This window comes from Ahaetulla prasina, chromosome 6, assembly GCF_028640845.1.
Source record: "Ahaetulla prasina isolate Xishuangbanna chromosome 6, ASM2864084v1, whole genome shotgun sequence".
NCBI classification, from domain to species: domain Eukaryota; kingdom Metazoa; phylum Chordata; class Lepidosauria; order Squamata; family Colubridae; genus Ahaetulla; species Ahaetulla prasina.
In genome coordinates, this window is record NC_080544.1 from 33,402,862 (window position 1) to 33,426,783 (window position 23,922).

At 42.9% G+C, this 23,922-nt stretch overlaps 1 protein-coding gene across 2 annotated transcripts; it reads right to left on the reverse strand.

The window, feature by feature from the left end:
- Positions 1 to 18,460: 18,460 nt before the first annotated feature.
- PPP1R3C (protein phosphatase 1 regulatory subunit 3C) lies at positions 18,461 to 23,187 on the reverse strand. Of its 2 annotated transcripts, none has more exons than XM_058188920.1 (2): positions 22,690 to 23,187; positions 18,461 to 21,137 (listed from the first exon to the last, which is right to left on the reverse strand). In XM_058188920.1, the coding sequence occupies exon 2, from the start codon at positions 21,134 to 21,136 to the stop codon at positions 20,189 to 20,191; it is 948 nt and encodes a 315-aa protein (XP_058044903.1). In that variant the 5' UTR covers position 21,137; positions 22,690 to 23,187; the 3' UTR covers positions 18,461 to 20,188. The 2 variants fall into 2 exon arrangements, with proteins under 2 accessions (XP_058044903.1, XP_058044902.1); XM_058188919.1 differs by having other exon boundaries at positions 18,466 to 21,137; positions 22,775 to 23,181.
- Between the last annotated feature and the right edge of the window lie 735 nt (positions 23,188 to 23,922).

Genomic DNA, 23,922 nt, shown 5'->3' on the forward strand with positions numbered 1-23,922 from the left:
GCCTTTCTTATGATGCATTCTGCATATAAGTTAAATAGGCAGGGTGATAGTATACAGCCTTGCCAGACTCCTTTCCCAATTTTGAACCAATCAGTGGTTCCGTGTCCAGTTCTCACTGTTGCTTCTTGACCCGCATACAGGTTTCTCAAGAGACAAATAAGATGGTCTGGTACTCCCATCTCTTTAAGAACTTGCCACAATTTGTTGTGATCCACACAATCAAAGGCTTTAGCATAGTCCATGAAGCAGAAGTAGATGTTTTTCTGGAACTCCCTAGCTTTCTCCATAATCCAGCATATGTTAGCAATTTGATCTCTAGTTCCTCTGCCTCTACGAAATCCTGCCTGTACTTCTGGTAGTTCTCGATCCACATACTGCTGGAGCCTAGCTTGTAGGATTTTAAGCATAACCTTACTAGCATGTGAAATGAGTGTCAAGGATACATGGCATGATTATACAGAAAAGCTGTATGGCAGCAACAAAGAGGCCCAGTCACCCAAAGATAATGAGGAAAGGGAAGCAGAAATAGAAATTCATCCTTCAGGAACAAGTCTTGTGGGCAATGGGCCAACTGCCAAACAACAAGGCCCCTAGTGTTGATTCTATCCCTACAGAATTGCTGAGGCCTGTATCACCTACAACCATCACAGTTTTGTGCCAGAAAATTTGGGAAACAAACACATGGATTAGAAGCAATCAGTGGTCATTCCATTGCCAAAAAAGGGCAACTCTAAGGATTACTCCAATTACTGAGCAATTGCCCTCATCCCTCATGCTAGCAAGATTTCTTTAAATTCAGACAACACCCTTGGCACCAACCATCAAAGGGAAGTATCAAATATTCAAGCAGACTTCAGGAGGGATCACGGAAGTCGTGACCATAGATATTGCAAATCTGTGCTGGGTTACTGAAAAAGCTTAAGAATATCCAAAGAGCATTTCATTTGCTGTACTGACTACAAGAAAGCCTTTGTTTGCGTTGATCATGACAAGCTATGGAGAATCTTAGAAAAGCTGGAGATGCCAAGACATCTTGTCAAGTTAGTGCAGTCATTGTACACAAATCAGCAAGCTACTGTATGAACAGCATATGGAAACACTGATTGATTCAAGATAGAGAAAGAAATAATAAAAAGTTGCATTCTTTCACCTTTCTCATTCAACGTGCATGCTGAAGTGATCATAAGGAAGCTGGAATTGAAAGAATCAAAAATTGGATTAAAGATTGAAGGAAAAAACATCAACAATCTTTGACACAACTTTTCTCCCAGAAACCCAAAAAGGCCTGAAACACCTCCATCAAAAGAAGAAAGCAAGAAATTTGGCCTGTTCCTGAACATCACAGAGACCAAGACCACTGTGAGGAATGGAAATGTCAAATAACAATTGATGGTAAAGAGACTGAATCAGTGGTGGGATTCAGCCGCACCACTTCGGGAGAACCGGTTGTTGACTTTCTGAGCAGTTTGGTGAACTGGTTGTTGGAAGAAATCATTAAGGCAGAGAACCGGTTGTTAAATTATTTGAATCCCAGCACTGGACTGAATGCATGCAAGAATTTACTTTCCAAGGGACACATATTGATCAAAACAGTAAATGCAGTCTAAAATAAAGCATTAAAAAGCAAGGAAAAGCAAGGACATCAGCCTGGCAACTAAACGCAGATTTGTCTGCAAAATCTACAATTGCGAAAGTTGGACCATGAAAAAGTTAGACAAGAGGAAAATCTGTTTGTTTGAGCTATCGTGTTGGAGAAAGCTCCTGCAAATTCCTTGCACAGCAACGGTGACAAATAAACAAGTGTACTGGAACGTATAAAGCAAAACATATTATCAGAAGGCAAAATTGCAACATTTTGCCATATCATACAATAAAACTCACTGGAAAAGGCAGTTGGAAGTCAGCAATAAATGAGGCCACCAAAAAACATGATGGCTGGGCCTGATCAAAGCCAACACCAGCCAGAACACAAAATAACCGAAAGAAGCCATACAAGATCAGAAAAAGGTGGCGAGAGAGATGATCTGTAGAATTGACAAAAATCAAGCACAATTGAACAGATAGCATTGTCACCATCATCATTGCTGGCAAGGTAAAAAGACAAACACTGAAATTATTAATCATGTAAGCCCAGTGAACATGATGGCAATTGTTGATCAGTTTCAAAATACTTATTAGAGTGTGGAAAAAACTATGATGATGTAGAAAGGCCTTAGAGACAGACTTTTCTAAGTTCTTTGTCCATGTATCTTCCCATCATTGAAGAAAAGCAAAAGAAGAATGCTATGGGGAACAGAATAACTGAGTTAGACATCTGTGCTATTCTTCATCTAATTCTCATAAGGTTTCCTGCTTTAACGTAAGACCTGTCAGAAGCTTATTTTTAATTCTGTGGTAAAGGGCTCTGCAATTCGAGAGCCACAAAGCATGCACAAATAACAGAACCCTCCCTCTTTTAAAAGACAACCCCAAAATAAAATGAAAAGTCTGGGAGTTTATTTCTGGCTGAGGGGTAGTCTCAGAGGTGTTCTTATGATTATGTAATTTTTAAATCCATGAAGGCACAGCTTTGTTTTGAGGCATTAAAAACTGGTAAGCAAACAACATGGTGGCCAGAGAAGATACCATGTTCTTGAGGGCTCGAAGGCTCTACGGAGAGTGAAACAGCCTAGCTGGTAACAAACTCTCCGTTAAAATTGAGGAAGAAATGCAGATTTCCGTTTTCAACAAAAATTATTTGGATTTTTGCATTTAGCAAATAGAAATAAAAAAACTGGTCAACATGTTCTAACACATTTTCTTACACCTCATACTCTTTTTAAGGTAATTACTGAGTCATTGCCACAAAAGCAGAAATAAAAGCTGTCTCATCTTGGTCCAATGGAGTTGCCGACCAATTCATGAACTGAAGATCAAACGTTTTACTAAAACCCATATTAATCAAATTTCCTCATGGAAACGGGACTTCCACTTTGAGTTTATATCAGGGGTGAAATGCTCCCAGTTTGGACCGAATTGCCCAATCCGGTAGCGATGGCGGTGGGTGGTTCAGAGAACCAGTAGTTTCCGTGCATTCCATCAGCCGAGGGCCCAGGGTAGGGGTGGAGGGGTGGCGGTTGTTATTAAAGAGAGTCTAGAGCCGAGGGAGACCACTGTACCTCAGATTGCCGGGTGTGAATCCCTCTTTGTGAGGTGGGGTCGTAGATGTCAGTTGGGCTTGCTGGTCGCGTACCTGGCTCCTTGCTGCGTGACAGCTGCCCTGCCCGAGCTTCTAGAGGTGCTTGCCGGGGTGGCAGTGGAGACCCCCAGACTTTTAGTCATGGGGGACTTTAATCTGCCATCTGCTGGCTCGTCATCGACGGTAGCTCGGGAGTTCTTGGCTTCCATGACGGCCTTGGACCTGACTCAAGTAGTGGATGGCCCCACTCACATCGGGGGAGGCACACTGGACCTGATTTTTGTCTCTGGTCAGTGGTTGAGAGATCTGGACTTAAAGGAAATAGTCATTGAACCTTTGTCATGGTCAGATCACTCTCCTCCGCCTGGACTTTCTGACCGCTACCCAACACCGCAGGGAGACGGAACCATTACGTTGGTACCGTCCCAGGCGCCTAATGGACCCAGAGAGGTTTCAGACGGAGCTTGGGCCACTTCCTGAGGGTCTGGCTCACGGCACGGCAGAGGAACTAGCTGCAGCCTGGGAACGGGCTGCGGCTGGGGCCTTAGACCGTGTCAGGCCTTTGCCTCTGACCCGGCGCAGATCCCAACCGCCCTTGGTTCTCCGAGGAGCTGAGGGGATGAAACGCCGGAGAAGACGCCTAGAGAGTTCCTGGAGGTCCAGCCGCTCAGAGGTTGATCGGACACTAGTTAGATCCTATACTAGGACCTACCTAGTGGCACTGAGGGAAGCGAGGCGCTACGCCTCCCTCATTGCGTCGGCAGATAACCGCCCAGCTGCCCTGTTTCGGGTGACCCGCTCCCTCCTTCACCAGGGGGAGCGGGATGACCCGTTGCAGGGACGTGCTGAGGAGTTTAACGGTTATCTATACGATAAAATCGTTCAGCTTAAGGACGGTCTGGACCAAAATTGTGGCGATTCGGATGGGGCGTCCGAGGGCGGTCTTGGTGATGTTGTCTGGGATGAGTTTGACCCTGTGACTCCCGAGGACATGGACAGGTTGCTGGGTAGACTGAATGCCACCACGTGTTTACTGGACCCGTGCCCCTCCTGGCTGGTGCTGGCCACTCGGGAGGTGACACGAGGCTGGCTCCAGGGGATTACGAGTGCTTCCTTGTTGGAGGGAGTCTTTCCGGCCGCCTTGAAAGAGGCGGTGGTGAGGCCCCTCCTCAAGAAGCCTTCCTGACCCGCTGTTTTAGGTAATTATCGTCGGTCTCCAACCCGCTCGCGGCGAAGGTTGTAGAGAGTATGGTGGCATATCAGTTTCTGCACCTGGAGGAAACTGTCTATCTAGACCTGCTCCAGTCCGGTTTCCGCCCGGTTACAGCACTGAGACGGCTTTGGTCGCATTGGTGGATGATCTCTGGAGGGCCAGGATAGGGGTTGTTCCTCTGCCCTGGTCCTATTAGACCTCTCAGCGGCTTTTGATACCATCGACCATGGTATCCTGCTGCGCCGGTTGGGGGATTGGGAGTGGAGGCACCGTTTATCGGTGGTTCTCCTCCTATCTCTCCGACCGTCGCAGACGGTGTTGACGGGGGCAGAGGTCCCCCGCGCCTCACTTGTGGGGTGCCGCAGGGGTCGATTCTCTCGCCCCTTCTGTTCAACATCTATATGAAGCCGCTGGGTGAGATCATCAGTGGTTTCGGTGTGAGGTACCAGCTGTACGCTGATGACACTCAGCTGTACTTTTCCACACCGGCCACCCCAATGAAGCTATCAAGTGCTGTCCCGTGTTTGGAAGCCGACGGGTCTGGATGGGGAGAAACAGGCTCAAGCTCAATCCTCCAAGACAGAGTGGCTGTGGATGCCGGCATCCCGCACAGTCAGCTGAGTCCACGGCTGACTGTCGGAGCGAGTCATTGGCCCCGATGGAGAGGGTGCGCAATTTGGGCGTTCTCCTGGATGAACGGCTGTCTTTTGATGAACACCTGACGGCCGCCTCCAGGAGAGCTTTCCACCAGGTTCGCCTGGTGCGCCAGTTGCGCCCCTTTCTAGACCGGGATGCCCTATGCACGGTCACCACGCCTTGTGACGCCTCGCCTGGATTACTGCAATGCTCTCTACATGGGGCTCCCTTGAGGGGCATCGGGAGGCTCCAGTTAGCCCAGAAAGCGGCTGGGCGGGTGATAGAGGGAGCCCCCCGGGGCACCCGAATGACACCAATCCTGCGCAGGCTGCACTGGCTGCCTGTGGCTTTCCGGGTGCGCTTCAAGGTGTTGGTGAACGCCTTTAAAGCGCCCATGGCATAGGGCCGGGCTACTTACGGGACCGCCTGCTGCTACCGAATACCTCTCACCGACCCGTGCGCTCTCACAGAGAGGGACTCTCAGGGTGCCGCCGGCGCGACAGTGTCGCCTGGCGACGCCCAGGAAGGGCCTTCTCTGTGGGGCTCCCGCCTCTGGAACGACCTCCCCAGGACTTCGCCAACTTCCGGACCTCCGAACCTTTCGCATGAGCTTAAAACTTACCTATTTATCTGCGCTGGCCTGGGTTAGTTTTTAAATTTATGGGTTTTTAAATGGGTTTTAGTTTTAAATTTTAATTGTGGCCAATTTTAATAAGTTTTTTAAGTGTATTTTAAATTGTATTTATATATTGTCTATTTTACTTGGCTGTGAACCGCCCTGAGTCCTTCGGGAGAAGGGCGGTATACAAATTTAATAATAAAATAAAATAAAAAAAAAAATCCCTTTCCCCCCATGCCCAGCTGAGCTGCGTGATCATCAGTTGTTGTTGTTGTTTTTTTTACTTTTAAAAGCATTTTTTCTTTGGCTGAAAAAATGCTTTTAAAAGTAAAAAGCCTCTGATGATCGCACGGCTCAGCTGGGATTGTCAGAACCTTTTAAAAGCATTTTTTCTACAACCTCTTTGGCCGAAGAGGTTGTTAAAAATGCTTTTAAAAGGTTCTGGCGATCAGGCAACTCAGCTGGGATCATCGAACCCTTTAAAAGCTTTAAAAATGCTCCTCTTGAGATCCCAGCTGAGTTGCCTGATCATCAGAGGCTTTTAAAAGTGTTTTTAACAACCTCTTCAGCCAAAGAGGTTGTAGAAAAAATGCTTTTAAAAGTTAAAAAAAAAAGATGGCCACGCCCACCCAGTCACATTAGCCCCACCCCCCACCAAGCCACGCCCACAGAACCGGTAGTAACAAATTTTACATTTCACCCCTGGTTTTTATATTCATTTATGTTATTTTTACATAGCCACCCATCTCGCAGACAAGTGACTCTGGGCAGTATATAATAACTCTAAAAACTATGTACAAATATTAATATTATGATTATTAAAAACTTTCACATAAATGGCACAAAATGCATGTATGTATGTAGTCATTGATTTACAACCATAAGAGAATCTAGCCATTACAGTCACAAGTGTTGAGGGCTGTTAAATGAGATAGGCTCACTTAACAATCCACACCCCCTGCTCTCCCTGATGAGGCTGTTTGTTATGTATCTTTAAATATTTAGGCGGGAAACAAGCACGTTGCTGATTGGTTGAAGCCGCCGGTTAAACAGTATATAAAGGGTTGTTTTTCCCCAGCCAGGTTGCTGGGTTCACCATATATTAAAGAGCTGTTGTCACTACCCTGGTCTCCAGCCTCGTTACTTCCCGAACTTAACACTGGCGACGAAGGTGGGATCTCGAGGCTAAAGAGCACCAGAACCGAGCTGAAGCACGAAAGAACCGAACCCAGCAAACACAGGACAGAAAAGCGGAGATGGCCAGTTACACTCCGCCCGCACCGTTTGACCCGGCTAAAGAGAAATGGGGAACGTATATGACCCGTTTCGAAAGCTTTCTAGAAGCCAACGAACTGCAAGGAGTTCCAGACAACCGCAAAAGGGCATACTTCTTGAGCCACTGCGGTCCCGAGGTCATCGACATCGCGGAAGCCCTGGCAGAGCCAACGCCGATACAATCGGTATCGTGGCAAACTCTGCAAACCCTTCTAAAAAACCCCAAGGGCCCTGGTCAAGAATCCACATTGATTTTGCTGGCCCGTTCCACGGCCAAACCTTTCTAGTGGTTGTCGACGCTTTCTCTAAATGGTTGGAGATCATACTCATGAAATCCACGACAGCCGAGGCAGTAATCGCAGCCCTGCGCCACCTATTCGCAACCCACGGGTTGCCTGACACTCTGGTGTCCGACAACGGCCCGCAATTCACGGCAGCCCAGTTTGAGGAATACTTGGCAGAGGAGGGCATCCGACATGCCCTCTCTGCGCCTTTCCACCCTGCGTCGAATGGCCTTGCAGAGCGTTCCGTCCGGAGCGCTAAGGAGGCATTGTCCAGACTCCAGCCAGGTGACTGGCAAACAAAGATAGATTTCTTTCTAGCCGTCCAGCATAGAACCCCAAGCACTGCTACAGGCAGAAGTCCAGCCGAATTATTGATGGGACGGAAGCTCCGGTGCCCACTTGACCGTTTAAATCCCCATTACACACCAGAGGGTTACAAGGGGAGCTAGAAAAAACGAGAGAAATGGGCATAGGCGACCGAGTGTGGGCCCGCAACTATGGGGACGGCCCAAGTTGGCTCGCAGGGCAAATCATAAAAGCAACCGGTCCAAAGTCATACTTAGTCGAGTTACAAGACAACCGAGTATGGAGGCGCCACATAGATCAGATAAGGAAACGAATAGCTGAACAACCCGAGCTAGCTGAGACAGATCATGACCACTCCTTATTTGAATCCACAGCTGACCATAACCCGGGGGAGGCGCAAGACTTAGCTGAGGTCCCGGAGGTCCAGCGACGCCATCAGGTTCGATGGAAGCAGCAGGAAAACTCAAGTAACCCAAGGCCGGAGAGCCAAGAAAAAGAAACTGCCAGTAATCCAGGGCCCGATGGCCTAGAGAAAGAGCTGGGAGGAGAAAAAAGCCCCTCCGACCAGCTCAAAACACCACCCAGGACTGAACCGCGCAGGTCCGAAAGAATTAGGAGACGCCCAGGTTATTTGCGTGACTACGTCGAAAAATAACATGTAAATAATATGTAAATAGTGGTAAAGTGTTTTCTGGGAGGGGAGGAGTGTTATGTATCTTTAAATATTTAGGCGGGAAACAAGCACGTTGCTGATTGGTTGAAGCCGCCGGTTAAACAGTATATAAAGGGTTGTTTTTCCCCAGCCAGGTTGCTGGGTTCACCATATATTAAAGAGCTGTTGTCACTACCCTGGTCTCCAGCCTCGTTACTTCCCGAACTTAACACTGTTAAATGAACATGTGGGTCGCTAAGCAGAGCATGAGGTGCTTCAGAGATGGAGAAGGCCTTGGCAGGCCTAATTCAGGTCCAGGCCTACCTATCATGGGCCTCCCAAGGTGTCCCCCACACCCCGAGGTACCCCATACTCCACTGTATGCTCCTTGGGGTCTCTGCATATTTTGGGGGCCCTTTCCCCTCATCCCCACAAGGTCACCCCAGGCCTTGGCCTGCTTCACTTTCAGCGACTTAAGGGAGCCTAAATCCAGGCAACAAAATCTACTAGCGCACTCAGAGTTGCTACAGCCTGTAGGCCAATGCCTGCTTCCCATTCAGTCACCCAGGGATTAGCCTTCTCCTCGGCCAGCTCCGGTGCCCAGTAATACCCATCTTACCTTTCTGTTTGTTCAGAGAGACACCAAGCTGATACAATATGAGGCTCAGCTTTTCTAACAGAGGTTGATTTTGCAAGCATATTTTCAGGGTCCTGAAGAGGCAGGTTTTTTTAAGGAGACTTCACAAACTCCGCAAAGAAATGGAAACTCCTTTAAAAGGAAGCCTCCTATAGAAAAATGCTGAATTTAGCCCAGTTTTCTAGCATACCTGAGTGCCTTACCTGTTTGGATGTATGCGGATGTAATTCTCATCTGCAATTGTGCAGATGCAGTTAGTTAGATGCCATCTAGAAAGGCTTGATTTCTGCATGGACAAATATTTGCAAGCCTCACTAGTTTCTAGTACTAATCCAAGGACATTGCAATAATCTATTTGATCATATCCATGCATCTTAACCTCCATATTCCTCTTTATATACTTCTCTAAACTTTACCAAGCATTATGGGGGTTTTCCCAGTCCATCATCTGTTGCATCATGTGCCGAAATTATGCAAATTTGGGTGCATCCATACATTGTATAAATCTACTGAATAGTCAAGCTGAATATGAGTGTAGCATCAAAGCCAAAAAGTCCTATAAGTAACAAGTAACAACAGCAGAGTTGGAAGGGACCTTGGAGGCCTTCTAGTCCAACCCCCTGCCCAGGCAGGAAACCCTACATCATCTCAGACAGATGGTTATCCAACATTTTCTTAAAAATTTCCAGTGTTGGAGCATTCACAACTTCTGCAGGCAAGTCATTCCACTTATTAATTGTTCTAACTGTCAGGAAATTTCTCCTCAGTTCTAAGTTGCTTCTTTCCTTGATCAGTTTCCACCCATTGCTTCTTGTTCTACCCTCAGGTGCTTTGGAGAACAGCCCGACTCCCACTTCTCTGTGACAGCCCCTGAGATATTGGAACACTGCTATCATGTCTCCCCTAGTCCTTCTTTTCATTAAACTAGACATACCCAGTTCCTGCAATCGTTCTTCATATGTTTTAGCCTCCAGTCCCCTAATCATCTTTGTTGCTCTTCTCTGCACTCTTTCTAGAGTCTCAGCATCTTTTTTACATCGTGGCGACCAAAACTGAATGCAGTATTCCAAGTGTGGCCTTACCAAGGCATTATAAAGTGGCACTAACACTTCACGTGATCTTGATTCTATCCCTCTGTTTATGCAGCCCAGAACTGTGTTGGCTTTTTTAGCAGCAGCTGCACACTGCTGGCTCATATCTAAATGGTTGTCCACTAGGACTCCAAGATCCCTCTCACAGGTACTACTATTGAGCAAGGTACCACATATATGGTACCTGTGCATTTTGGTTTTTTTGCCTAAATGTAGAACCTTACTTTTTTCACTGTTGAATTTCATTTTGTTAGATAGCGCCCAATGTTCAAGTCTGTCAAGATCTTTCTGTAATTTGAGCCTATCTTCTGGAGTGTTGGCTATTCCTGCCAGCTTGGTGTCATCTGCAAATTTGATGAGTTCCCCATCTATCCCCTCGTCCAAGTCATTGATGAAGATGTTGAAGAGTACTGGGCCTAAAACAGAGCCTTGGGGTACTCCACTGCATACTTCCCTCCATGTGGATGTAGTTCCATTGAGGACTACACGTTGAGTGTGGTTGGTCAGCCAGTTACGAATCCATCTGGTGGTGGTGCTGTCTAACCCACATTTTTCTACTTTATCTAGTAGTAGGTTATGATCTACTTTATCAAATGCTTTACTGAAGTCCAAGTAAATTATATCGACAGTATTCCTCTGGTCTACTAATTTTGTCACTTTGTCAAAGAATGAAATAAGATTAGTCTGGCATGATCTGTTTTTGACAAACCCATGTTGGCTTTTGGTCATTACTTTGTTTGCTTCTAGGTGTTTTGGTGATTCGTTGCTTGATTATCTTTTCCAGAATCTTCCCCAGTATTGAGGTCAGGCTGATAAGTCTGTAGTTTCCTGGATCTGTTTTTTTCCCTTTTTTGAAGATGGGAACTACATCAGCTCTTTTCCAGTCCTCTGGCAGCTCCCCTGTGCTCCAGGATCTTTGAAAGATATAGTTCAGTGGTTCTGAGATCACGTCTGCCAGTTCCTTCAGAACCTTGGGGTGTAATCCATCCGGTCCTGGTGATTTGAACTCGTCTAGGGTAGACAAGTGTTCACTTACCATTTTCTCCCCTATTTTAACTTGTGTTTCTAATCTGTTTTTTGTAGTGCTGTTTTTGATAGGTTGGATTGTTTTTTCCTTTTGTGTAAAGACAGATGCAAAAAATGAGTTAAGTAGATCTGCTTTCTCCCTGTTGCTTGTCATCTTCTTGCCACTTTCTCCCAGCAATGGGCCAATTGTTTCCTTGACTTTTTCTTGTTTTTAACATGTTGGAAGAAGCTTTTTGTTATTTTTACTTTTGTCGCTAGCCTTTGTTCATTGTGAGCCTTAGCTTTCCTCACTTCATCTTTACAGGCTCGGCTATTTGCTGATATTCTGCCTTAGTTATTTGCCCTCTTTCCACTTTTTATATTTGTCCTTTTGTCTTTCAATTTGTCAGATAGTTCTTTATGCATCCATGCTGGTTTCTTTTGAGATCTATTATTTTCTTCTTCATTGGTATTGTGTTAGACTGTGCTTTTATAATCTCACTTTTCAAAATTTCCCAAGCTTCTTGAGTTGTTTTCCCCTGAGGATTCTCATCCATTGAATCCTTCTCAAGCTCTCTCTAAGTTTATTGAAATTAGCTTTCTTAAAGTCCAAGACTCTAGTTTGACTTTGTTCTACTACTTGTATTTGCTTAATGTCGAATTCCAATATTGCGTGATCACTTGCCCCCAAGGTTCCTGTAGCTTCAACACCTTCTATCATTTCATCTCTGTTAGTGAGAATTAGGTCCAATATGGCTGATCCCCTTGTTCCCTTCTTTACTTTTTGGGAAAAAACTTGTCTGCTAGGTTTGTTAGGAACCTGTTGGATCTTCCACTTGGTGCAGAGTTTGTCTCCCAGTTGATGTCAGGGTAGTTAAAATCCCCCATTACTACTGTGATGTGCTTCTTACATACCTTACTTAGCTGACTAGCAAAAAGTTCATCTACTTCCTCTGTTTGGTTGGGTGGCTTATAGTATAGACCTATGGCAATATCGTATATCACCCCTTTTATATTGACCCAAATACATTCAAGATGATTTTCATCACTGTTGTGCTCTATTTCTGTAGAGATGTAGTTATTTCTTATATATAGTGCAACTCCACCTCCTCTTTTATTTGGTCTATTTCTTTTAAATAATTTATATCCCTCTAGCTGTATGTTCCATTTGTCGGTTTCATTCCACCAAGTTTCCGTAATGGCAACAATATCATATCTGCCCTCATTTACTTGAATTTCTAATTCATCCTGTTTATTCCTCATACTCTGTGCTTTGGTGTATAGACATTTGAGTCCATTTTGATTGATGTTGTGTTTACTGTCTACATAACCTGTGTTGTGCCTGACTGCCCCTACTTTCTTGCCACCTATTTGACTAGTGCACATGGTATGGCACTCACTATTAAATGCTTGGTTTTGCTTGATAGCAAATGATGATCTTACCCACACAGACATCTATGTTACATGCACTGATGACCGTATTAATTTTCGATTGCTGGGGACAGAAATTTTCTGTATCAATTAATTCTCTGTCCGCACTGTTCAGTTTAAATGTTTATCCAGAAAATCTGTGAATGTATTGCTAAGTAACTCAGTCCCTTTCTTTGATAGATGCAATCCATCTCTTTGTACAATTTTTCATTGGACCAGTTGCAGAGATCGTGACTAATAAAACCAAAGCCTTCCCTTTTACACCACTCCTTTAGCCACACATTAAACTCCACTACACGCTGGCCTTTACTTTTTTGTTCCTTATCTACTGGTAAAACCTTTGAAAAGATAAGCCTACAACCTATACTATTAGATTCATGCCCCAAGCTCTGGAAATCATTCTGCACAGAAAGTACATCCTTTTGGGACAGATCATTTGTGCCAAGATGTATAATAGCATCAACATCAGAATCCTTACTGGCATTCTTGACTATCTTAAGAATACACCTCTGTCTCTGCTGGCAGTAGCACCAAGTAGACACCTGACCTCTTTCAAAACCTCCATATCCTTTCCTAAATTTACATCCCTTACAATTGAATCACCAATCAGAAGGTGGCTTCTCTTTTTGGATACCGTGCTCTTCTTGTGTGACCAATCTGTAATACCTGATTCACACTTTTCCAAAGTAAGTTCTTCATCTCGGACCATAATCCCTTGATTGTTTGAGTTATCAGTATCACAACTACCTTGATCTGTCACTTTAGTGTTCCTATTAAGGTCAGCAAGGGCACTATATCTGTTATACTGGGACACTGTAAAAGCTTTGTGTTTATGGTTCACAGCTCTCACCCTGCCAGATCCCACGGTTGTCCATACTGCCCTTTTCCTGCAGGATCTTTGTGGTAGAGGGGGCTGATGGCACAGCAGCTGGAATGGCTGAATTGGGCACCTAATTTCTGCTTGGAGAGCATAGATTAGAGATTCTAGATAGGTAATCTGTCCACGTAGACTGCTAATTTGTTTACAAAGAGGACAGTACCCAAATTTGAAAAGAGTACTGCGAAAGACAGCTGTAAAACAAGTATTGCATTGAACTAAGCCAGTCATTTTGAAATAGAATCAAACCACAATCTCAGGTGGACTAACCCTGAATATATTATTGCTATTTTTGTTTTATAGTGACTAGATTAGATTCGCGCGCCGTTAGGCGCGTGGGTCGTGAAAATGAGAAAGGAATGGAAGCAGTTTCCCACCCCACTCTGTCCACAAACCAGCAACTCTACTCACGTGCTTTTCTCAAGCAAATGAGAAAGGAATGGAAGCAGTTTCCCACCCCCACTCTGTCCACAAACCAGCAACTCTACTCACGTGCTTTTCTCAAGCAAATGAGAAAGTATTACATTTCCTCTTGTGGTACAATATGGTATTTCCAAAGTAGTTATTTAAGACACAGAAGAGTCATGTTGGGGTTTGGCTGTAGCGTAGTTATAATTGTTTCAGTTTGTTTATGTTCCTAGCATGGTAACTGATCTCTTTTGTTCAATTTCAGCTCATACGGGAGAATTTAAAAAAAGATTCATGATGAATATCCAGCAGACAAAGCTAATTAAAATGCTAATATTCTGATGATACAACTTACTGCAATCATTCAAAGTATTGTGAGGAACATATGAAATAAAAATTTCATTAAATCTTACATTTCCTAAATATTTAAATTTCTATTACTTGTACTCTATTACAAATTCTTGAAGTATCAGATCATATCAGATTTAAATTTAAGTGTTAATACTGTTATTGTAATCTCTAATTTTTTTATTCTAAGATCAACTTTAGTATTTTTTCTCCTTTCATCTAAACATATTTGTTGTTTTTACTAGACATTTCTTTTTATCTTGGCTTATGGTTTAATATATTGTATAAACCCAAAAGAGAATGTCTTTGTTAACAATGCATGGTTAATCACATAAGGGCTTAATGGAATATGTGAATCACTCTTTATAGAACATGATTAATGTAGTTACTGCATTTACCCATTTTCTGGATTCTCACAATACACTAAATTTTAAAATTGCCTAATACATTTAGCGACTACCTGAATACTTTTACCATTTACACATATGAAGGTAATAAACAGTAATTAAAAAATAATTTTCCAGCCAATGAATATATTTATGACCAAAATTTCTGCCCTTGATGACAACACATGCCAGAATGAGAATAATGCTGGCATAAATGAATGAGAGAAATTTACCTGAATGGGAAAGTAACCAGTGTTTTTTGCAGCGTCTTTCTCTTTCCATCATCTCCTTATTAATCCATTCACTTAACAACTTGTCACTAGAATGGAATTCAGTTGCTAAACATGGAATGGGTGTAGGGGCGTGCATAAGAGCACCAGCGTGTCTACCGTCCCTGTCCTAATGTTCCCTTTAATTGTATTCATTTTATGTATTCAATTCATGCTTATACTTATATATATTATCTAATATGTACTCAAAAAAATAAAAATAAATAAATAAATAAATTGAGTTTGTGCTATGTACCAAGACACACATACAAACCTGCACATACAAGCCATGTAAAAAGTAACAAAGCTTAACATGTACAAAAACTACCACTAGACCTTGAACTATCCTAGTTAAACATGTCATGTGAGTGTAAGAGACTGCATATAAAATAATCACAACTATCTAATTTGGTTACCATGCAAAGTACAAGAACTTGCAAAACAGCATTTGCCCTCAAGACCATCCCTTCCAAACATAAGAAAAACAGGTAAGACAGAAGGATATATAACCTCTGCAAACCAATGCCTTGCAACTCCAAACCTCCTGCACTGATATTATCTAGAAAAGTAATTAAAAGTCTTCAACCTGAAAACCAAGCATGAAGAACTCCACCAAAGCAACATGTCAACCTTAAGATTTATGTATTCACTACCATCATTACAAAATATGAGCATGAAACACTTCACATTGCTTGGAACCCGGAAAGCTTTGCAACTAGACAGCTATGTTTGCAGAAGAAACAACGCCATTTTACAAAGCCACATAAAAAGTCCTCAACTATGAAAGTTACACACAAACAGCATATAAAAGAAGCTAAAGACCCCATTTGATATTAACTATGTTACTGCAGCACATCAGGTATAAATAGCAGAAAAAGACTACTTACACATTTTTCAACACAACAGATATTTGTACAATTTCATCAGAAATGCATACCAATCCATCCAACTCTATCCATGAAAATGATATCCCTTCTCTACCTCAAAAGCATTTCAGAGTCTACCAATGATTGCTCCAGCCATTTGAAATAACCATGGGGTGCAAATTAAGTATATTCCCTACAAAATATACTAAGCAAGTTCAAGACACCCACTACCAAAGGGAGATAAAACAGGAGACATAATAAAATGCCAGGACTTCAAATGCCATCACATAGGACAAATAGGCAGAAGACCAGTAGTTATCAAAAGATTTGGTTTAACTTCATTAATCCTCCTCTACTTAGGCAACCTCAGGCATAACTTCAATGTATAGGGTAAAGATGACTTGATCATTCCAGCTGCATTGCCAAGATGACAAGGGGCAAAATATTTATTTATTTATTTAATTTTGTCATAACAGTATACATAAACATTGTCATAAGTAAAAACATATCATGAAAATATATATATATATATAAGTAAAGAATATGCATTAGCTATATTAATTTGATATAATAAAGGGAACAATAGGACAGGAACGGTAGGCACTTTTGTGCTCTTATGCACGCCCCTTAAAATAGATTTTAAATCCACAATAATATTCAGAAGAGGCTTTGATAGGAGTCTAGGACAGGAGTGAAATCCAGCAGGTTCTGACAGGTTCCAGAGAACCGGTAGCGGAAATTTTGAGCAGTTCAGAGAACCAGCGAATACCACCTCTGGCTGGCCCCAGAGTGGGGTGGGAATGGAGATTTTGCAATATCCTTTACCCCCAGGAGTGGGGAGGGAATGGAGATTTTGCAGTATCCTTCCCCTGGAGTGCGTGGGAATGGAGATTTTGCAGTATCCTTCCCCTGATACACCCACTAAGCCACGCCCACCAAGCCACACCAAAACCACCAAGCCACGCCCACAGAACTGGTAGTAAAAAAATTGGATTTCATCACTGGTCTAGGACAATTTGCTGTGGCCAATTTGCTGTGATGAACTCACCATAGCCAACTTACCATGGGACAACTCTCATCACAGGACAAGAGTTACACTAATATTGAAGAAAGGGTATAATAGAATCATTAAAGGTTGCAAAAGAAGGGACAAAATGTGAATGACAAAATATAATTGTAAATTTTATTTTAAATAATTGTTCAGTTGTCCCACGGCAAGTTGGCCATAAATAGTGGGCCATGGGAAATTATCCCATTCTGCTCTGATAGATACCTCCTAATTCACTGCAGTGTAAGGAGGAAAGAGGTATAGTTCAATCAGACTTGCATGTAGTTTTAGCCATCCTGTTGAGCTTATTTCAATATTTGGTTTAATAGGGCTGAAAATTATGTACTGAGCCCCATGCTTCAATTAAATATGACTTGAGTTAACTCAATTGTATGCATTGACCCAGCAAATTGAAGTATTAATTACATTGATCTGACTTATCCAACTAACTTAAAATATAGTTGTATAGTTTAGTGCATTCCAAATGACTACAGAATGGGAATTAATCAGTAAAACTTTACTCGGTATGTATGTATGAATAAAACTCAAGGCAACAGATATTTAACACTCTGCCATCTATTTTCCATCCTGGGAGGCAAGTTGGACTGAGAATGGCCCAAAGTCACCCAGACAGCTTTCATACCTAACAAGGGATAGGATTCATCTCCTGGTTTCTAGACCGGCACTTTAACCAAAACTCCAAATTGGCATTTTATAAAACATTAAAACCAAAAAGAAACCATACTTTGCTACCTTAGTACACTGTGTGTGTGATGGTGCTGCACATGCACTCTATTTATTTGATCAGCAAAATAGGTAACGAATACATGCTTTGAAGATCATTAGATCTAAAAAAAATACTACAGGAAAAAGTCTTAAAAGAAGTCTGAAAATCCAAGTCTTTTTTTTTTCAACAATTCCACATCTAACAGAAAACACAACATTGTTACTTGGAAAACAAATCTCGTGGCCAAATTAATGTACTTAATATACAATATTAACTGCTGAAGAGAAACCCACTTGAGCCTAGTCCAGGGGTCCCAAACCAGTCTATTAGGAACTTGTTGAGTAGTGGACAAGAGAGAGAAACCGAAACCATCTTCCCCACCGCCATCCATGGAAAAATTGTCTTCTGTGTAACTGATCCTTGGTGCCAAAAAGGCTGTGGACCACCGGTCTAATCCATATAAAGATCTAATGTTCATTCAGCTCTTATTTGCAAATCGTTCTCCATACATCGATTGGTATTTGCAAGCACAAATAAGCAGAAACCCACATTCAGTTTATAAGCACGAGTGAACTTACTGCTACAAATATATTACATACCAGCAACTGCTCTTCCTTCAACTAAAGACCTCCTAAAATATCAGCTTATGTTGGAGGGGATACCTGAGCGAAGTTATGATGTACATGTGAAACAAAGAGCAAGTGACCCTTATAGCTCTTCCAAAGAGTAGTCTTTGCAGTATTGCATCAAACCATATTTAGCATCGCCCTTTCATTCAAATATTTTCATTTTAGTTTGTGGCATGACACCTAAGCATCCTTTCTCAGCCTGGCTGCCCTCCAGAGACATGGCCTTATCCAACCAGTCTGACAATTGTGTAGAGTTTTGGGAGCTGTTCCAAACATTTGGTGGGCGTCAGGGTGTGTGTGGATAAAACTGTGCTGGAGTACAGCCCAATCTTGGTCTGATGAGTGTGAGAAAAAAAAAGTGTGTTGGAACAGTTCAGATGGTCTAGAGATATAAACAGAAACAGAAAACAATTATGGAAAATACTAGGGAATACTAGATTTGTGGGCAAAAATATTAGATATCGTCATAGCAATTAATAAAAATAATCCAGTTTTATGATCAGAGCTGAATAGCCAGTTAAATTCCAGTGTTTAGTCTTTCTGCAGCTAAAGCCACATTACAATATTCAACTTATTTCCCAACAGAAGGACTGACAAAATTATCAAAATACAATTTATTTTGAAGTGAATTGCTTACACAGTAGTTGTGATACAGTGAGGAGGAAGGGAAAAGAGATGGAAGGAGTTTTGCCTTTTTTTACAATGCATGTTCCATCTCACTACTGGTGTAACAAACAATAGTTTAATTTGCATTCTCCATAAACAATACCACCACTACAAAACAGGAACGTGAACATGGGAGTAGGCGCGCGCACCCCCCCCCATCCTAATTGGCTTGCTCTATACATCTGTGTCAAAACTGTAGTCACACATTATAATTTACAAAATACAACGCATCTGGGGGAGATCAAAATCCCAATTAAAATAACACATACATATGCATACCCAACATGTTCTGGCTCTGTAAAAGCTACAGAAGAAAAATGAGGTATGAGAAGGTGAATAGAAATAGAATAGAAATAGAAATAGAATATTTCTGTGCAAGTTGCCTACTCTGTCATTTTAAACCTATTAGCTTGAGAAGTGCAGCTATCTAACAACCTTCAATATGAAGGACTCTGGATTGCTTAGGGTTATTTTATTGTTGTGAAGAGTATCCTTAGAAGGGAAAATTCTTACCAAACTCTACAACAAGCAAGCTAAGATGATTTTTTTTTGTCTACTTTTACAAGGCAAGCTCATCAGACAGCCAACATTTATAGATTTAAGGCATTTCACAAGAGTCATTCTATCTCTCTTTAAGCAAAACAGTGTGCTCTTGGGGTATTTTACTGGGTTTTGTTTAAGGCACACCTTGTGTGTACACAGGATGGCAATCCCCTTGTGTAGGGAGTTGCCTTATGAAAGCAAAGTTAGTCTATTATAGAGCAAGTTGAAGGCAGAATAGTGAAACGAAGTCTACAAATATACAGGGGCTTTTTTATAAATGCAGTTGCCACCTTTTAGTCTGTTCATGCTTGGATATTTCTTCCACATAGACCCAGCCTAGGACAGGTACATTTAACAGGACTGCAAATATATTGATGAGAAAACCTGCATCTGACATAATTCCATCAGTCCTACAGATTTTAAAGGTACAGATTATCTTTTGAGATACAAAGCTGGTAACTCAATTTCAAGGAAACAAAAGTTTTTTATAGGTTTCTTACTCTTGCAAACTATTGAAATTTCTTTGGAGATATAAAGTAGGATTCTCAACTACAATACAAAACATCATCTTTCTTCCCTTTCTTTCTCAACCCTATCCTGTTGAAAGAGATATTCCTAGGCCCCAAACCCAAACACTGAATTGTGTTATGGTCAATCTTTGTTTAGGTTGAATTCAAGTCTCAGGCTTCACAGTTTGGTATCTCTCTCAGTTCCCATTGCATTTTAAAGTAGGCACAAAGGTTTTTTGTGGCTATCTATTCAACATTCCCCACACAATCACAGCTTCCTAAGAGTCAGCACAAAATTATTTCTTCCCGACATCTCTTTTCCATGTCCAGGCAAGTTATTGGAAGAAACAGAGTTTCATATATATGGAGCACACATGCTGTTCTTATGCTAGGCAACATTGTCATCAAATTGTCCCAAGTCTAGGTTATAGCTGGAACTTTTGCTCTTTTAATGAAAGAAGTTAGCTTTTTTTTAAAAGTAGTCACCATGCCCTCCAACTTGGTTTGTTTATATTGCATATTAAGAAGCTGAAGATCAGCAATGTTGAGCCATTGATGTTAGAGGCCTCTGTGGATATATTTCATTCACCAATATGGAGAGGATGTTTCAACCGTGCTCCACTTTTGCCATTCAGGATAGAAGCTATTGGATATCTGAGAACTGCCAAGTTGTTCACCCTCTGCTTTGTGCACTTTTCTTGAAGATCTGAGTGTTAGGCAGCCTTTCCTGGGTGATGTTGCCACTTGGACACCATCAGACTTCCATTCTGCATGGATAATCTTATAGTTTTGCCCATCGTTATTGTCCCAGAAGATGTGGTCACCATTTTGATAATACACACAAAATTCAATTTTTTGCTCAGTAGGAATGGCTGGAGGCAATTCGATTGCAAAGGAGAAAGTGTCATTATCTGAGTCACCATATACATTGTTCATGTAGATGCAATCAGAGTCAGAATAGGTTTTCCATGAATCATAGGTAATTCGAATCTTCACCTTCTTTTCAAAACTCACATTTTTCACTTTCACAGTTCCAGATACTGTATTTTCTTGCAGGGTGCAGTTTTCAAGACAGACAAAGTTCTTCTGTAAGTGACTCCGGAAATCTAGGTAGTCAGCCGAAGGCTGAGTAAAACCAAGAATCAAATTCTTTTCTTCATGTAATTTTAGGCCGGCTGTGATGTCTTCAAGATCTGACAAATCAAATTGGAGATCCCAGACTGGATTCTCCTGGAATTCAGAAAAGACATGGATGGCAGTCAGAGAGAGGCCCTTCGAGTCTGCAAAAACCACTTTCTTCTTGGCTCGGCCAGCAGAGTGTTTCCAGTCACTATTTTGGTGCTCAGTTTCACGTTTCACATTGAGGCATGATCTCAGAGGCTTTAAGCGATCCACAAAATTTCTTCTTTGATATTCATTAAGGGGGTTTAGAAAACTCTTCACAGGTGGTGAATGGGCCAAACATATTCTCATGGCTACATCTACAGGCATGATGGAACTGGGCAAAGGTCTTGGGTTCAAGACTTGTATCATTCTGCAATGGAAACAGAAATAAGTGAGAGTTCTGTAGCCAACAAGCCCTGAGGAAAAACTCTCTAAAATGCTCTTAAAATGCTTGCTGTTGCTTTTAACAGCAAGGCTCAGATGGTGGGAAAACTTTAAATATTTCAGTCAAGTAAAATGTACCAGGACCATGACTAACAGCCAAAACTTGAACCGATAAAGTAACATAGCTCCATTCAAAAATGTTTGAATGAAATCCATGTGACATTTTGAGCTAACTTAATAGCTTTTATAGATTATTTTAAAAGCCCAAAATATAATCCTTAAGATATATACATTTGCACATTTATAATACAGATCCTATTCCCTATATACAAAACACTGGGAAAGTGGGCGTGTCCAGTATTCAAAACAAGATTTATCACAATCTGCTTTAAAAAGTTTTTTGGTTTTACTTTGTGGAACTCTTTATGGAATTGACTGGCATCATTCCAATGGTATTTTTGGTGCAGTCTCCTTAAATTTTATTCATTCACTTTCAGAAAAACTCAAGTATATGGGTCAAAATCTCTAAATCAGCCTTCCCCCTCTCTCAAGCATTTTTCCCCTTCATCACCTACTGTAGTAACTTATGTTGAGCTTAGGAAATGTGGCTATCAGAATTTTCCAGAACCCCGAGAAGTTTTCAGTCACACCCATTTAAAAAAGAAATGCCCTCTCTCAAGGCATGGTAGTTGGAACCCCCCAAAAAAGAGGCCATTTGTGAATTGACACTGCCAGGATATTTTTTTTCTTTATAAAAACAAACAACCTCCGACTTTGACAGGATTTACAAAATGCAGCTGCGAAATTCGAAGCGAAAGGGGGGGGGAAGGCAGGCAACCCAAAAGCGGCCCTTTTTCTCCTTTCCCACCTTTTTTATCCATTCCCCCCCTAATCTCGCCCATTACATTTCAAATTCGGGATCCGTAAAAGCGATTTCTTTTTCAGAAGGAGCTTCAAAAGCGACCTCTGAAGCCGGCGTTGAAGTTAATTTACTCCCAGCCGCCGCATTCATACTTAAAAGAGCCGTGGGTTTTTTTTTTTAAAATCCCGTCCTGGGAAGCGGGCGAGAACAAGGTAAGCAACGAGTGTTTTCCAAAAAAGTTTATTGCCATCAAGTTGACATCGCCATTATCTAGTCTGGACCCAAACGCGATGCACCAATTTCCAGAAAGAAGGGTGTGGGGGAAGCTTCGTCAGAATGCAACCTCTCTGCCCGAGCTACGGTCCCCCCCAAATAATAGCGCTTCACCAAGGCAGCACAACTCCGTCCCCTTTCGCTCCCCATGACGGAGCAAAAAATTTAAAAGCGCCCCCCGCCATTCGATGCAGAAGCCCAAAGTTCCCGAATTCAGCTATAAAGCCTTCTTTCCCTCCCCCAGGGCTGCAGCTGTAGTTTTATCCACCCCCGCTTTTTATTATTTCAGACTGACAAGAATTGGAAGGGTCCCTTGGAGGTCTTCTAGTCCACCCCGTTCAAGCAGGAGCCCCTATTGCACCATTGCAGACAAATTAATTGTCATCATCATCATCATCATCACCATTTCCGCGGCATCGCTTCTTTCTTCGGCTTGTAAAACGCTCTGCAACCCTTCCCTGGAGCCGCAGCTCTCTCGCTGGGCTTACCTGGTTACGGTTACGTTACATAGGAGCGGCGAGAAGAGCCTTCAAAACTGCAAGAGAAGCGCTTGCAAAAACTTGGGAAAGGCGACCGAGCTGCTTCTCGGGGCGCTTAGACAAGAAGCAGGGGGGGGGGAAAGGCCTCCGCCCCCTTCCCCGTGAAAGGCTTTTTCCCCTAGCCCGCCGCCCAGCCTGCCCGCCAGCCAGCCAGCTAGCTAGCTTCCCTCCCGCTTGCTTGCTCCGCTACGGGTCCCAGCTCGCAGACGAAGCTCCCTGTCTCGGGCCCGCACCGTCCGCTTATCAAACGCGGCGCTGTCTTTTTCACGTGAAAGCGGCCGAGCGACCAATCACGTCTCGAGCTCGGCGCGCTCCGAGCAATCAGCGCCGGGCTGCCCCGCCAGGGGGAAACGTGATCGCTCTGTCGGCAGAGCTGGGTGGTGGTGGGTGGGGGGGAGAGAAGAGAGGCGGGGAGTGCATGCGGTTGTGTTGACACAGCTTCCAGCCATCGGACCCCTTTTGCTCGGGCTCAAGGTCAGCCTCCGCCGCCGGCTCTCTCTCGCCTTTTCTAAATAGAGGCCTCATAGTAGCGGGATCCTGACACGGGATCCTTTGTCACTCATCGCTTTCCTAACCAGCCCAAATAGGGGTTGAATTATTTCCTTGCGTTCCCCAAGGCTGCCATCCTGGCTCCGCTTTCCTTTGCCCATTGAATGCTATTTCTTACCGGCTATATATAGGGCTTCACAGTTGTAATCTATTTATATGAGGTTGTGGAATCCCCCAGCTGCTTCCCCTGGGATGTGAGAAACCGGCTGGGCATCCTTTGGCGTTAAAAGGAAAATAATACATATACAGATATAGTCCCCGAGTTACGCAGCAGTTCGTTTAGTGACCGTTCAAAGTCGCGGCGGCACTGGAAAAAAGGGACAGGACCATTTTGCACTGTTACCACCTTTGTAGCATCCCCATGATCATGTGATCAAAATTTAAGATGCTTGGCAACTGACTCATTTATGATCTCTGCAGTGTCCCGGGGTCACTTTTGCAACCTTCTGACAGGCAAAGTCAGTGGGGAAGCCCAGTTAACTTAACCGAGTTACTAACTTATCAACTGCAGTGATTCACTTAACAGTGGCAAGAAAGATCATAAAATG